Source organism: Panthera tigris, chromosome B1 (genome assembly GCF_018350195.1).
Source record: "Panthera tigris isolate Pti1 chromosome B1, P.tigris_Pti1_mat1.1, whole genome shotgun sequence".
Taxonomy (NCBI): Eukaryota; Metazoa; Chordata; class Mammalia; order Carnivora; family Felidae; genus Panthera; species Panthera tigris.
Genome location: NC_056663.1, coordinates 3,307,791 through 3,324,004, shown reverse-complemented (window position 1 = coordinate 3,324,004; position 16,214 = coordinate 3,307,791). Strand labels below are relative to the sequence as shown.

Sequence of the window (16,214 nt, the reverse complement as noted above, 5' to 3'; positions counted from 1 at the left end):
ATGTGCTAGGGGTCGAATATCAGTTGATCAGTGCCACAGTTCCTTTGGCTACATTTACCTTGGAACCCGTTGTACACGTGCATTTGTGCGTACGTTTGGACCTGTCTGTGTGAACCTGCGAAGATGCTTTGCAGACGCTGACTTGCGGAGGGCCCTTGAGGCCCCAGTCAGACCACTAACTGCATGAAAAGGCAGCTGTGTGGCAGAAGCTGGCGTGGGTGGTTCTTCCTGGCGGCCCTCCGGCCTAAGGATTTCCGTACGGGAAGTCTTCTGGCAGACAGGATGTGGAGCAGGAGGCGTCGCTGCAGGCAGGGGACCTGGACTTGCAGGGAGGGCAGGGGAAGGCCTGCCGTGGGGTAACCGGTTGCCCTTCTTTCCTCTGCCCGAGCGGCTGCAGCCTGGAAGACGGAAGCCCCCGACGCGCCCCTCCGTCCCGAGGGACGCGTCGACCTCGGCTCCTGCCTCCAGGAGCAGGTCCGCTTTCACCCGCTGGCGATGTCACCGTGGCTCTTGAAGGAGCCAAGCTTGGGAAAAGGCTGCGAGCGCCACGGAGCGTGGCACGCGTAGCTGACTCGTCGGGGGGCGTGCGGTGTGTCGGAGCACGGCGGGACGTCTCGGCCCGAATCCCTGCTGCCGTGGTGTGCTCTTGCTGCTTGTTTGGGCTGCCCAGCGAGTGCCCACTGATCTGGCGGCAGCGCCCTGCTGCAGGGACGTGAACCAGTCGGGAATCTCCTTGAAACGAGTGCGCTGCTGACTTACGGTCATCTGAGGGTTGGAGTTTGGTGCGGCCTGTTTACGGATAATGAGCTGTCCCACGGTCAGAGATGCTGCTCAGAGCATCGTAGTGTTGGTCATAGGTCGTGCTACTGACAGAAGAAGGAAAAAGTTCCATCCTTTCGGTTTGTTTATTTTTTTTTCAATTTTTAATTTTAATTTTTGAAAGAGCACAAGCGGGGGCAGGGGGCCCAGAGGGACAGAATCCTTAGCAGGCTCCAGGCTCCGAGCTGTCAGCACAGAGCCCGACGTGGGGCTCGAACTCACGAACCGTGAGGTTGTGACCTGAGCCGAAGTCGGACGCTCGACCGACTGAGCCCCCTGGCGCCCCTGTTAGTCGTTTTGTTTTGTTTTGTTTGTAATTTAAGTCCCTCTGTGCCTCTTTGATAAGAAAGCTGAAGACGAGTTAGTTAGAGGAACAGTGCGTGAAGCCTCCCAGCAGGATTGAGGCAAGTGGCATGTATGGGGAAATGGCATCTAGGTTCTATGCATTTGGAGATTTTTCTTTTTTAAGTAGCATTAATTTTGACTCAATGACATAGAACGAATTATCCAGGCCCTGATAACAAAATAACATCCTCATTAAATAAAATATGTAAGTTACTGTTTACAAGAAACAAGGATTCTATTCATTCTTCAAGAGCAAACAAATTTGTGTGTATGTGTGAAGGCTTCGTAGAGCAGTTTTAGGTTCACAGCAAAATTAAGAGGAAGGTACGGGTTTCTCACACACCCCCTAGTCCGCACGTGCACAGCCCTCTCATGACCAGCACCCCCGCCAGGTGCTGTGTTAGCTACGACTGATGAAGCCACGTGGCTGTGTCATCGCCGCCCAGAGTCGGTCGTCTGCGTTAGGGTGGCTCCTGGTGGTGGGCATTCCGTGAGTTTGGAAAAATGAACGTGTCCCACCATTAGAGTCTCGTACAGAGTACGTTCAGTGTTCTAAAAATCCTCCGTGCTCCATCTAAAGATGTGTGTTTGTTCACAGCTCCCAATTTGTCATATTTTATATAGAACAACACACAGTCCCATATGCTCGGTTTGTATCCATTTGGCAAATTTTCCCTTTCAACTCTTAACAGCAAAGTAAAGGAAAACGGAGATAATGCAGATTTACTTAAAATTCACCATAAATCACTGTCTCTGCTTTAATTTACTCAACACCCCTTCACATGAGAGCACATAATTTATTTCCACAACCCAGGGAAACTGTAAGTCCATAGACCTAGGCGTGAATGGTGGCATAGCCGTGTTCCCCTACACGGACTTGCATGTAGGAAGCATTGCTCAGTGGTAAGTGGGATCACACCCTTCCGTGAGGCACTGCCTGTACCTGTGGCTTCGGGTGGGGAGAGGAGCACTGAGTCAGGAAAGGGAAATGGGGTGTCTCCCCAGCCCTCCCTCCCCCCCACCATTTCTAATGCTAATTTAAATCACAACAGCACCTGATGCCCAATTTAAATGGTTCTACTTCCTCTGGAAATGTGGTTTCCTACTGATAAAACTTAGCATTGGGGACAATTGATTTAGTATCTTGCTCTTTTAAGAAGCCCCTTTGTTGATAAGCACATCGCTAGCCTGAGCGGTGGTACCAGTGTGTTTAAAATGTACTTATACAAATGAAAAGATTTGCACAAAGCCCTGTTCGTGAGAGAGGGCCAGGACATTAATTTGCCTTGAATATATGAATAAATGCAGAATAAATGAGCAAATGGGAGCACAGAGGAGGAGAGAGAGAGAAGCGTCATGTAGGTAATAATACTTAAATATGTTTGTAATTGTTCCCAGAAGATAAACATAAGGTCACTTACGTTTAAGGTCACTCCAGGTTATATTTTGTAGATACTGATTTATGTTTCTTTTGCAAAGTTTAAGAAACAAGTCTTCTCTATATTTTTAGAAGCACCTGATTTAGAAATGTTTAAACAGAGGGTAGTGTGTTGTTCTCATAGAGCCTATAGGGTTTTGATATACTTGATAATGCAGAGAAAAACTCCTAAGGAGCCGTTACTCAGACCAACTGTTACAACAACGAGATCCTGAGAATTTGTCAAAAAAAAAATACATAATGTTACAAAACGCCAAGAATGTATTTTAAAGATGATACCAAAGTCCTGACTGAATAGCATCTCCTTCTCACAAACCTGAGATTCTCTTTGGAGAATTGAAAAGTAAATGATTTCATCTATTTTCATTAAGAAATCTTTACTTGTAAATGTTAACTTCTATAATTTTTCTGTATTTATCAAAATATCCTCTGCGGATTTTAAATTTTTTGAAGTCTAGAACCTTGTCTTTCTTTTTTTATTTACGTTTTCTTATTCCTTCCTATTTTATCTATTAGGGAGTTTTGTCTGTAACAGGTAAAAGTTTGGTAATGACTTTGTGTTTATCAAAATACTCCCTAGCAGACTTTTCAGTTTTCTTTGAAGGCTAGAACCTTGTCCATTTTCTCTTTGTTTTCATCCCGAGCACTGTGGCCTGGGCACAGTACACATTCACTAAATCCCAGAAGACTGAGTCACTTGTTGGCCTCAGCAGGTGGAGGAAGTGTAGTGGCCACCCTCGTGGCTTTGACTGTGGGGGGTGTGGGGCCTCATGGCTTTGACCCTGGGGGGTGTGGGGCCTCATGGCATTGACCATGGGGAGTGTGAGGCAGGCAGTAAGAGCAAGCCCACGAGGATTCCAAAGGGTGAAGCGTTGTGAAGGGAAAAAACAATGTTGACAAAGAGATGGACTTTGTTGGACAGAGCGAGCAGGGGAGGTGCCTCCAAGAAACAGCCACTGTGCAAGGACTTGGAAGCATGTGTCTAGAGAACTAAGGAAACCACTTTGGCTAAATGTCACTGGGTCATTCACAGTCCCAAACACCATGTCTCAGTCAGCATCGTTCGCATTCACAACAGCCTGGATAGGAAAGCAGCCAAAGCGTCCATCTAAGCATGAGTGGATAAAGACAATGTGTGTTCACATACACAGGAATATTATTCAGCTTTAGAAAAACGAGGTACTTCTGTTTGTAACAGTATCGATGAACCTGGAAGGCATACTGCTGAGTGAAATAAGACAAATATATAAAGACAAAATCAATGTCTCACTATCTGCGGAATCTAAAAAAGGCCAATGCATAGTAGCAATGAATGGAAAGCGATGAGCAGGGGCCGGGAAATGACGGCCATGGAGGGATACTGGTCAGAGTTGTAGTTATGTCTGGTGAGTACGTGGAGAGATCTACAGAATGGTGGTTCTAGTTAATTACGTTGCACGGAAGTTTATAAAAAGTATACATTCCCCGTGTTATCACTACACGCAAAAAGTGGTAACTATATGAAGAGATGTGTGCATTAGCTTGACCGTGGTAATCATTTCACAGTGTATATGTATATAAACTGTCGTGTTGTGCACCTTACATACTTATGATTTTACCAAAAATGTGTGTGTTCCCTCAGTGTTACTTTTTATTTGCATCTCTGCCCATCCTTGATTGGAAATGATGGCAAGTTTCGTTACAAATGTATATTTCCGTGTTACTACCAGGTAGACTGTTTATAGAATATCATATTGTCTGACACGCGATAGGTTCTTTGCCCAAAATTGGGTCTACTTCTTCTCTTTCTATGGAGCATTAATCGCATGGAGTAGAGATTACACTTTGACAGCAGGCTCTGGCTGCTTGTTGATGGCCTTTGCCTTGCCTTGGAAGAATCCGGAAACGACCATTTTTACACCCCTAATGAAAACAGTTATGTAGTGAGACCCCCTGTCTGTGGCTCATTACGAATCGTCCAACCATGACCCTCAGGCTGTAATGGATTATCACTGCTTCTCTGCAGGGTGTTACAGGAGGCAGGTCTGAGTAAATGTGTCAGGAAGGTGCTGGGAAGGAAACCGCTGGTCTCGATGATGATTCTTCAGTTTCTTTATTCTCTTCTTGTTGGACCTTGGTCACTTACAGACAGACACATAAGAAAGAAAAAATGATACAAAACCCACCTCAGGCCCTCAGCTTCACATGCAGTGTTAACACTGGTTTGCAAGAGCTATCCGTCTCGACACCTGTTTCACAGCAGATTGCCAAAATAATGTATTCAGACAAACACTGCAATTTGAAAGGGTAGACTTTTAATAAGTTGTAATGACTGTGTCACTAATTTTAGTAGGAATTTTGAATAGCCAAGTTAATGCCTTCCCTCTCAGCATTGCTCAGAAGCACACCCGTGTAGAGCCCGCTCAGGGCCCTGCACGTTAAATTGGATGTTAGTCGGAAGTCAGCCTTCTTCCTGGCACCACGTTCCCTCCTTTCGGGTCTAAGAAATAGCCATTTGATACTTTTTTGCAAGATTCCAGAGTTGTTTTTTTTTTTTAACGTTCATTTATTTTTGAGACAGAGAGAGACAGAGCATGAACAGGGGAGGGGCAGAGAGAGAGGGAGACACAGAATCCAAAACAGGCTCCAAGCTGTCAGCACAGAGCCCGACGTGGGGCTCAAACCCACGAACTGTGAGATCATGACCTGAGCTGAAGTCGGACGCTTAACCGACCCAGCCACCCAGGCGCCCCAAGATTCCAGAGTTTTAGCTCTACTCCGAAATAGATCCCATTAAAATGTCTTTCTGGTATTATGGTTCCTGTTCTCTCTGTCCTGTCTTCCTCCCTTGATTCCTGCCTCTCTGGACGCATCTGTCTCCTCTAGTTGTCTATCATCGATTTCTCTACCTATAATTTATACTTATCTATTTACTTTTTTCTATCCTCTCCATCATCTGTCATCTCTCTCATTCATCTCTCTACTGATTGATCTTTGTATCTTTTACCAACCCATTATCTGTATCTGTCTGTCTTACCTGTCTGTCTCTCTATCCATCTATCAGGATCTACCATCCACCTAACTCCCCATTCCTTATTCTCTTTGTCACTCAGGATTCTAGCCTAATCTCATGACATCGCTGACTCTCTTTCTCCTCGATCACGTTGTTGGTCACCAAAGAAAGCATTTCTTCGTTCTGGAGAAAAGGACCCTGTGCTGTATTAAAAAGAAGTTCATAGAATCCTAATATATGGGTGTATCTGACACAAATTGGTCTTGTCTAGTTGGCATGGGGTCAATCACCATGACAGTGTTCTTTATGACAATAAAGCTTCGAGGCTTTGCAGAATTAAATGTAGGAGAAAACTTTCTAGCCTCAGATCTTTTCCTTATGTTAATTTGGATAATTACATGAAATCTGCATACATTACTCTAAAATATTTATTTCAGAGTGTTTTGGGTGTCCTCAAAATATATTAAAAGAAATATGAAAAGAATTCACGTATGAGATATATTAAAAGAATTGATGAACAATTCTTTTGCTTATATGGAGTTATCTTTTGGTCCTTCTAAGCACTATAAATGTTAAATATTTGATAGACGTTTATTTAACTTAAAACACAATATGGGTTATTTTCACTTTTAGAACTGGTAATCAATGTCTCTGAAGGGATAGCAGTTTTGAGTTCTATAAAATTCTGTACCTGAGAGTTCTCAAATGTATACAGTTATCCATAGAACTACTTTTTAAGACACCTGAATTTGTTTGAAATACAGTGGAATTAAGGAACAAAAACGTGTACTACAGCTGAATATTTGCAGCATTTAAAGTCATGGAAAATGTCTGTGATACCAAATGATGGTCTTTGCCTTTGCTTTATTTAGGTCATCAAGCTCGCGTTTGAGGAGTTTGAACTGGAGCGAGGCTATGACACCCTCACCGTGGGCGATGCTGGCAAAGTGGGCGACACCAGGACCGTCTTATACGTGTAAGTACGGGACGTGGGGTCTCCTCTCCTCTAGCGCACGTGGCCGTCTGTGCCCTCGTGGGTGGAGCTTGCTGAGCTCAGGGTGTCCAAGTCTGATTTCACATGAGGACTGACTCAGGAGTGTGTTTCCTCTGTTTCCATGTTTGCTCGTTCTTTATCAGTGTTTTCGGAAGTACAGGTATTTCCTAGCACCGTGCCATAGGTCTTACAGAGCCCTCACAGCCTGTAAGACCACGTGCTAAAAGCAGACAGGTTGTCGGGAAGTGGCCCTGGGGTAGCGGGCTGTGCCTCTGTGCATCCAGAGTCCCGAGGGGGGTACGGCCACAGCCCTGCTGACAGGACCAGCGCGTGGATCGCTGCTCTGCCGCTTGCCAGGGGAGGCGTAGTCGGCCCTGCAGAGTGTTCCCTGGATGCCTCCGCCGCCTGCTGAGTTTGGCCTTGAGGACGGTTTTGTCACTCCTGTGGGACCTCTGCTCTCCAGACTGAAAACACGATCTGGGAGAATCTCTGGTCATCAGGGCTTTCAGCACAGAGGGAAGCACCTTGCACGGATGGCTTCATGTAGCGACTCCCGCTCCCGAGCCAAACCTTCCTCCCTTATGGAGGCCATTCTGCAGAGTCTCACCTTTTCCTTTTCTCAGCTTACTTGTGCATCGCTCAGGTTTGCTTTTTATTTGTGGGGAAGCTTGCCCCCCATCCCTTCAGCTTGTTATTCTGCCGGAAAAAAGCAAAGCAAAACAAAACAAACAAACAAAACTTCCCTGGCCATTACACTCCCTCACTCTAATATTTAGCAGTTGCTTATGAGGTGGTTCACTTTGTTAAAAAACGTGCTATAGGTGAACCTGCTGTCCATGTGTTAACAAATGGATGGGCCGTTGGGGCGCCTGGGTGCCCAATCCGTTAAGCCTCCAACTCTTGATTTCTGCACGGGTCACGATCTCATAGTTGGTGAGACTGAGCCCTGGTTTGGGCTTTGCATTGAGCATGGAGCCTGCTCGGGATTCGCTTGCTCTCCCTCTACCCCTCCCCTGCTTGTATTCCCTTTCTCTCTCTCTCTCTGTCTCCCAAAATAAATAAACTTAAAAAAATAAATAAAGAAAAGAAAAGGAAAGAAAAAAAATAAAAACAAAAGGGACCATATTCTGACTACGTTGGGAACATGCTTTTGTCATTTATTGTATTTTGGGTATCTTTCCCTACGAGCACATGTCACTACCTCATCTTCTTAGGTGTCAATTCCTACCACTGCTAATAATTAAAATCATGTTACTGGCCCATGATTTATGATGGTAATTATAATAATAGCATTAGTAGTATCATAGCTAATAATTATTAACTATCTCATGTATCATGTACCATACTAAACACCTAATACATACTATCTTATTTGGTCCTTACCTTTACCCCGCAAGTTAGGGGTTAATAGTCTCCTCGTGTGATAAGTGATAAGACTTAGACTTAGGTAGATTGTAGTGGGATTCGCTCACAGAGTCATGACACCGTTTGGAGGCATTTCTTTCCAGGAAGCAGCTTTATTTGTGCCGGCATTGGCTCAGTTGGGTAAACGCCACATGGCGTCATCTTTTACACATTCTTGACTTCTTTGTCTCCCATATATGTGTAATGTACAGACATACGGTCTGACTGGGTGCTCTCATGTTACAGGGCTGTGAGGCATGTCACGAACCAGGTTGCCTTCCCTTATCTTGAGGTCTTTTCTCCCCACCTTCTCAGGGAGGGGACTCTGCCACAAGATTAGAGGGTTTACCCCAACTCACAAGCCTGGTGTGCATATCCTACATTGGATATGCATCCACGAGTATATGCTGCATATATGTGGGTATTTAAAGCAGTTATTCTTCTCCAGTGTCTACTGCTTCCTACGCATGGACGTGGCTCGCTTCCTGAGGCATCCTCATGGATCACCTTTTGCTTTCCCTGCCGCCTCACCCTTGGCGTTTACGAGCAGGGGTGCAGTAAACGAGTCTACTTGCTTTGTGCGCCTTCAGGAAAAGCTGCAGGAGGTGAATTGCAGGGGGAATGGGTAACTTCGTTTACAATGTCATCTTTTCCAACAGCCCCCCTAAAAGTTTCTCTCAGTCTAGTCTCCCACCACAGTATATGTATGCCCCTCTTCCCCCACCCTCACCAAATATTCTTTTTTGCCAAATTACTAGACAAAAATGCATTTATTTATTAGAGTCCAGACTCCTGCAGGTTGTGGCCCAGACAGATGACAGTATGGTTTTCAGGCGCCCACACCGATCGCCCAGCCTGGCATTGGCCTGCAGGGGGTTGCAAGCACCCACAGCGTGGATGGGAAAGGGGCCACAGAGCCAGCGACGGAGTTTCTGGCTCTGGCTTTGCTATTAACTATCTCTGTGACCCTGAGGGAAGTCACTTTACCTCTCTGCACCTCTGTCTTCATGCCTGTAAAGTGTGTATAATAAAGTCCCCCTGCCTGTGGCAAGGAGCAGAATGAAATAATGCGTGCGAAAGTGCTGCAGAGCTAAGAAATGTAACCCACAAGTGAAGTAACTTTATTATTACCATAACAGCTAATTTACGGAAGGGTGTCACTAAAGCAAATGAAAGAAAATTCTAAATAAATGCAAAATATGAAATACAAAAGAAGCAAAGCAATGCCCTATAAAATCCCTTAGGTCACTATTAAAGATCTAAAGTCATACACCTATTTTTTCTAATGCTATTTGTTGTTAAGAGAGCAACAGCAAACTATGTATTACATTGACATAAGTGTTATTAGAACTTCCTCTCGATAGCTCACATCTATAAGTGAAACACTAAATAGCCAACTGAATCAAACCGAGATGCCCTTTGGGAAACATAACGTAGCAAAGATCACTTGGGCATTTAATCAGCGGCAGTGGAGAAAAAGGAAGCCACTGATAGATTTCCTCAGTAGACAAAATCACAGAAAAAGAAAGAAAACAAGGAGAGAACCACAGCTGTGTCTTCAAATAAACAGGTACTTTTAGGGAATACATTGACAAATATTTTTGAGTGCTTATAGGCTAGACTTCATTCTCAGTGCGGAGCTGGAAATCTCACTGGAGAGAGGCAGATATGGGGGCAGGTACGTACCAGACCAGGGATGAAGTCGTTGGATCTCATGATGCAGATTTCAAATAAAATATGAGTTAAGAAACTTCTTTTTGGAAGACTGGTATTCACTACCTCAGGTTCAATATGTTATAGGTTTCCCCTCTGTGTGTGTGTGGGGGGGGTGGGGGTAGGGGTGGAATTCTAGTCTTAGATATTCAGGAAGAATTTGGAGAGTGAGATAGCCTAATCGGTTCATCCTAGATATGGTTGTAAAATGTCCAATTTCTGTCAATGGCTTTTTAGTTTCTTAACATTCTTGGCACAACAAGAGGACAACTGAATTTAGGAGAGACCCTTTTAATGATCCAATCTTCCCAAAAGACAAACAGATTACTCTGGTTATTTTTACAGAGGGACAGACTTAAAATTAAATAACTTATTTGGCAAATCTCTGTTGAGATCTATCCAAGAATATATATTGATAACGGTCTTGAATTTAATTTGCAGAAGAATTGCATCTGGAGTTTCCTCTGGCCTTTTCGGTTATTAGCAATGGGTGGCCGGGCAATTGCTTTAATTTTGGGTTATAGGTTTTAAATGTCTGTGCCTCTTAGGGGATCAAGAACCAACCTCAGGGAAGTCTGCAGGCAAGTAACATTGCCTGCATCCAATGAGATGTGTGGGTTAACTGCTAAGGGTACCAGTTGTTTCTTATGGCTGGTTGACCTGTTATTGCTGAAGCCGCTACTTGTTTCTAGAAGCTTCCTGAGCCCCTGGTGTGACCATGGCCATGTCCCCTTGCTGTTGTCGGCAGGTCCTGAGCCGAAGGGCATCATTCTCTTTTTATTAAAAGGCTGTGGAACAGCTCTAAGAAAGCAAACACTAAAAACTGATGATTCCATGTTCATGTATCTTTGATATCATCAGAGGACTCAATCAATATACATCTCAGTGCTTTGGAGAAAAGCTTGAGTAGTTTATGTTAGGAATAAGTACATGAAGACAGCTCCTTGAAGGCTTTCTAGATAAAAACCTGAGTTTCCATGATCAGAAATCAAGTACACTCCTTCGGTTCTTGGAAGCCTGGAATCACATGATCACAAACATTTCTCTTCATATTCTCACCCTTCTAATTGGCTTGCCTGTGTGCGGGGGTGCAGCTGATAGCACACATCAGACTTTATCTATGTTAGCTTTCCCATTGCTGCCTCTTTATCCGGGAGCTTTCTTACCAGCTTCTTTGCAAAACTATTTATCGCAACTCAGACATTGTGGTAGGATTCAGGGCGGGCTTCGAGGGGATGGTGAGCAACGGAGAAGTCAGAGGCTGCCAGCCTTCATTAGGACCCTGGAGAGGGGTCGCAGAGCAGGACCCTCTCTGGATGGGCTACAGAGTCTAGATTCTCTGTTCCAGCTACCCTTCCAGTGGGGAAATAACCGACTGCTGAACACCAGCATTCTAGGTTTGGGAGGCTAGCTGTTTCTGAGGTGTCTGGGGAGGCAGGCTGACCTAGGACCTTGGGGGCCCATGGGAAGTTGTATTTGGAGGCTCCTTGCCTACAGAGGAGAAGCCGTAGGTCCCAAGGGATGGGCAGCTCACCTGTAGTGCCTGCTGGAGATGGAGTGGGGAGGGCTCCAGCCAACCCTGGGCCCCGCCAACCTGAGTCATTTTCCAGATGTCCTGCTGATTATGCCACCAATATTGACTGACGGTGATTGCTTTCTCTAAGAAGCCAGAAACACATGTCTTTCTTCTCACACTGTTAACCTGAAGAGCTAGGGAGCTCTTTTCCATGACTCATCAGCCCAAAGCATTTCAAATTTGTGTGGCGTGTTTTTGACATGAAGTTAACTCAAAGGCAAAGTTATTCTCTTTGTGGAGGAGATAAGGACATTTAGAATGAGAAGGGACATCCACTTCCACAAGCCTGGATCCCTGTCTCGTGCCTTTCAACCTCAAAGGATTGTGTGTCAAATGGAATGGTTAATAAAAAATTGGTTTAGAAACATTAGAAGTACAGTGCCACAAGAAACTATTACGCTACTAGGTATTACATCTGCTTTAATACCACAAATCATGTGGGGTTCAGCAGTATTCTGAGTCATCTTTGGACATGGGAGGTACTAGGAAGGAGGAGGCCAGGGAGAGATGGAGCTGTCATTTACTGACTCTTGTCTGCACCTGCGTTGTCTCATGGCAGTCTTGTGACAAAGGTATTGTTTCCACGAAAACAAGCAGAGCTCTAATTCATGGTCATGTAGACAGCACACTGCTCAACGGGTATTTGAACTCAAAACGATTCCTGTTCGCTTTTGAATCTATAACAGAACATCACAACGAGGATATTGACATTGATTGATACAATTTACTAATCTTAGACTTTCCTGGTTTTATTTCTGTGTGTGTGTGTGTGCGTGAGTTCAGTTCTATACCATTTTAGCACCTGTTTCAATTCATGTACCCACCTCAAGTCAAGACACATACAAAGCTAACTCATGTTGCTTTTGCTCATCATATCTGTGTCCCTCTCCCTCACTCCTCCCTGACGCTGAGAGCCACTCTGAATTCCATCCGTACAGGTGTGTCATTTGTGAGAGTGTTACATACATGGAGTCACAGTGCCTAACCTTCTGTGCTTGCCTTTTTATACTCAGCAAGATTGCCTGGATATTGAGGAACTATTGAAGAATAGTTCTGTCCTTTCCGTGACTGATGTACTCCATGATATGGATATGCCACTGTGTGTTTAACATCTACCAAATTGCGTATCATTTCTGTACAGGTTTTAGCGTGACCATGAGTTTTCATGTGTCTTGGATGGAACTCCAGAACTGCTGTTGCTGGGTTGTATGTTAGTTGACTGTTTTGTTTTATAAGAAACTGTTGGATGACGCTGAACACCTCTTCTTGCTTTTTTGTCATCGAGACATCGTTTTTGGTAAATTGTCCAGGTGTTTTTCCCCTATTTTCTCATTGGATTCTTTAACATTATTTTTAAGAGCTTTTTGTAGATTCTAGATAATAGTTCTATTTTAAAAATTTTTTAACATTTTATTTATTTTTTTTTGAGATACAGAGGGAGAGGGGCAGAAAGAGAGGGAGACACAGAATCTGAGGCAGGCTGTGGACTCTGAGCTGTCAGCACAAAGCCCGACATGGGGCTTGAACCCACAAACTGTAAGATCATAACCCTAGCCAAAGTTGGATGCTTAACCAACTGAGTTGCCCAGGTGCCTCTAGATAATAGTTCTTTACACAATATGTGCTTTGCAAATATTTTCCCTCAATTTATTACTTTTTTTTATCTTATTTATATGTATCATCACAGCAGAAGTTTTAATTTTGATTAGGTCTAATGTATAAACTTTTCTAATCATAACTTCTGCTTTTAGGTGTCAATTTGAAGGACTATGATTTTCTTGAATATTTAGTCCTTTTAGCTATTTTCAGGTCTGAACCATTCTGTATCAATTGTGGAATAAACTTTATGTCTAAAAGTTCTTGGTGGGATTGTGATAGGAATTGCATGACATTGTTGAACAGTTGGGAGAGAATTGAGTCTTCCAATTCACAAATATAATATTTCCTGCCATTTATCAAATTTTGTGTGTCTGTGTTAACTGATATGAGTATATATTTGTCCTTTTTTAGCTAGTTCATATTGTGAATTACATTAGTTGACTTTTGAATGTTGAACCAGACTTACATGCCTGGAATCAATTCCACTTTGAGGAAGAGAACAATTCTTGTTACACATTGGATTAACTTTTATAGTATTTAACTGAGGATATGTTTGTCTAAGTTCATGAGACATACAGGTCTGTAGTTTCTAACTTCCTTCTTTCTTTCATACTTCCCTTCCCTTCCCGTCCTTCCCTTCCCTTCCCTTCCCTTCCCTTCCCTTCCCTCGTTTCTCCCTTCCCTCGTTTCCTCCATCCCTTCCTTCTCTCCCTCCTTCCTTCCCACCTCCTTCCTTCCCACCTCCTTCCCTCCCTTCTTCCTTCTCCCTTCCTTCCTCCTCCCTTCCTCCCTTCCCTTCCTCCCTTCCCTTCCTTCCTTCCTTCCTTCCCTCCCTCCTTCCTTCCCCCTTCCTTCCTCCTCCCTTCCTCCCCTTCCTTCCTTCCTTCCTTCCACCCACCCTTCCTTCTCTCCCTCCTCCCTTCCCCCTTCCTTCTCTCCCTTCTTTCTTTCATCCTCCCTTCCCTGCCTCTCTCCTTCCTTCCTTCCTTCCTTCCTTCCTTCCTTCCTTCCTTCCTTCCTCCCACCCTTCCTTCCTTCCCTCCCTCCTTCCTCCTTCCCTCCCCTCCCCTCCCTTCCCCTCCCATCCCCTTCCCTTCCCCTATCTATGTCTAGTTTTGGCATGAAATTAATACTGGTCTCATTTAATGACTTGAGAAGTATTCCTTCCTCTGTTATTTTCCAGAAGAGTTTATGAAAATTGATGTTAATTCTTCTATAAAACATAGATAGAATTTTCCAGTGAATTTCTGGGTCTGCAGATTTCTTTTTGGGGAGCTTTTTAATTACAGCATCAATTTCTGTAATTGTTACAGGACTATTCAAATGTCTGTTTCATCTTGGTTGAATTTTGATAGTTAGTGGTTTTCAAGGAATTGGTTCATTTTTTTATAACCTGTCAACTTGCTGAGTCTAAAGTTGTTCATAATATTTCCTTATCATGCTTAATGTCATTAATGACTGCTGAATTTGTAGTAATAACTACTCTTTTATTTGTTTGTGATGCATGTCTTCTCCCTCTCCCTCTCCCTTTCCCAGTCTTCTTAGAAGCTTATCAATTATGTTAATTTTTTAAAGTAATAGTTTTTATTTCTTTTATTTCTATTTTTTCTGTTGCAATTATATTTATTTCTGATATTTATCATACCCCTCTTCTGCTCCTTTGGATTTATTTTGCTTTACTTTTTGTAGTTTCTGGAGGTAGGAACTTAGGTAATTATTTCATTCCATTTCTCCTGTCTAGTTATTTTTAGTACTATAAATTGTCCTCTTGGCACTGCTTTAGCTATATCCCAGATATGTTTTTCTATATGTTTTGTTCTCATTTTTCTTCTGTTCTTTATTTGTTTGTTTCATTTGAGACTTCTTTTGATCATGGATATGTGTTGTTTAGTTTTCGTGTGTTTAGAAATTTTCCTGTTTCCTTTCTGTTAAGAATTTCTAGTTTGATTCTATTGTGGTCAAAGAACACTTTCAGTAGTATTATTTCAGTTTCTTTAAATGTGTTGAGGTCTATTATCTGGCCCAGAATGTGGTCTATATAGGTGAGTGTTTCAGAGGAGCTTATGGGGCATGTGTGTTTGCCGCTATTGGGTATAGTGTTCTCTATGCCAATTAGATCCTGTCGGCTAATTGTATTGTTCAGATCTTCTATAACCTTGCTGATTTTCTATCTAGTTTCTGAATGAGGGCCGTTAAAATCCTCAACTGTACTTGTGGATTTGTCTGTTTCTTCTCTCAGCTCTATCAGTTTTGCTTTATGTATTTTGAAGTTCTAATGTTTGTTGTGTACACAGTTAGGATTTGTGTGTCTTCCTGGTGGATCATTTTATCATTGTATAACATCCCACTTTGTCTCTAGAATATTTTTTTGTTCTCAAGTCTACTTTATCGAAATTTAATGTGGCCACTCCTCCTTCTTTATTGTCAGTATTTTCATGGTATAACTCTTCTCCTTCTCCTTTCAACATACCTTTGTCCTTGACTTTGAAATGTGTTTTTTTTTCTTTTTTTTTTTTGTGAACAGCATGTATTTGGGTCATGATTTATCGACTCTGCCACACTGTGTCTTTTGATGAATTAGACAATTGACATTGAAGGTTATTACAGAAAGAGTTTGTATGTGCCACTTTATTATTTGTTTTCTATTTGTTTCTCTGGTTCTGCTGTTTCTTTTACTTTCTTTCTTGCTTTTCTTTTCTAACCTTCCTGTGGGTTACTTCCACATTTTTTAAGGACTCCATAGTTTTCAAAATGGTTACTGTGCATATTACAATATACATTTGTGACTTATAACAGGCTACAGGTATATAAGTTCCCTATTATTGCTGTATCAAATTATGACAAACTTGGTGACTTAAAACAGAAATTTATATTCTGATAATTCTGAAGGGCAGAAATCCAAAATCAGTTTCATTCAGCCAAAATCAAGGTGCCAGCAGGACTACTCTCTCTCCAGAGGCCCTGAGGGAGGATCCAGTCCTAGATGCTTCCAGCTTTTGATGGCTGCTAGCGTTTCTTGGCCTATGGCGCCATCACTTACCTCTCTGCCTCCAAGTTCACACTTTCTTTCTCTTCTGTCTGAAATCTCCCTCTGCCTCCTTCTTCTGAGGACACCTTTGAAGGCATGTAGAGCTCACCTTGGTAGTCCACTACCATCTCCCCACCTGGAGATGCTTAAATTAAATACATTTGGAGAAATTATTGCCATATAAAATAACATGCACAGGTGTCATAGATTAGGACATGCACATTAACATGCCATCCGCCTATTACGATGGTATCAACATTTAAAACTTTTCCATGTAACCTCACTTCCTTTACCTTCCCAACTTTT

At 43.0% G+C, this 16,214-nt stretch overlaps 1 protein-coding gene across 1 annotated transcript in view; it reads left to right on the top strand.

Moving 5' to 3' along the window:
* Nucleotides 1–16,214, top strand: part of CSMD1 (CUB and Sushi multiple domains 1) — a 669,247-nt gene that overhangs the window by 189,749 nt on the left and 463,284 nt on the right. The window contains exon 6 of the mRNA XM_042982757.1: nt 6,467–6,570. Coding sequence (XP_042838691.1) covers nt 6,467–6,570 — 104 coding nt within the window. The remainder of the gene's footprint in view (nt 1–6,466; nt 6,571–16,214) is intronic.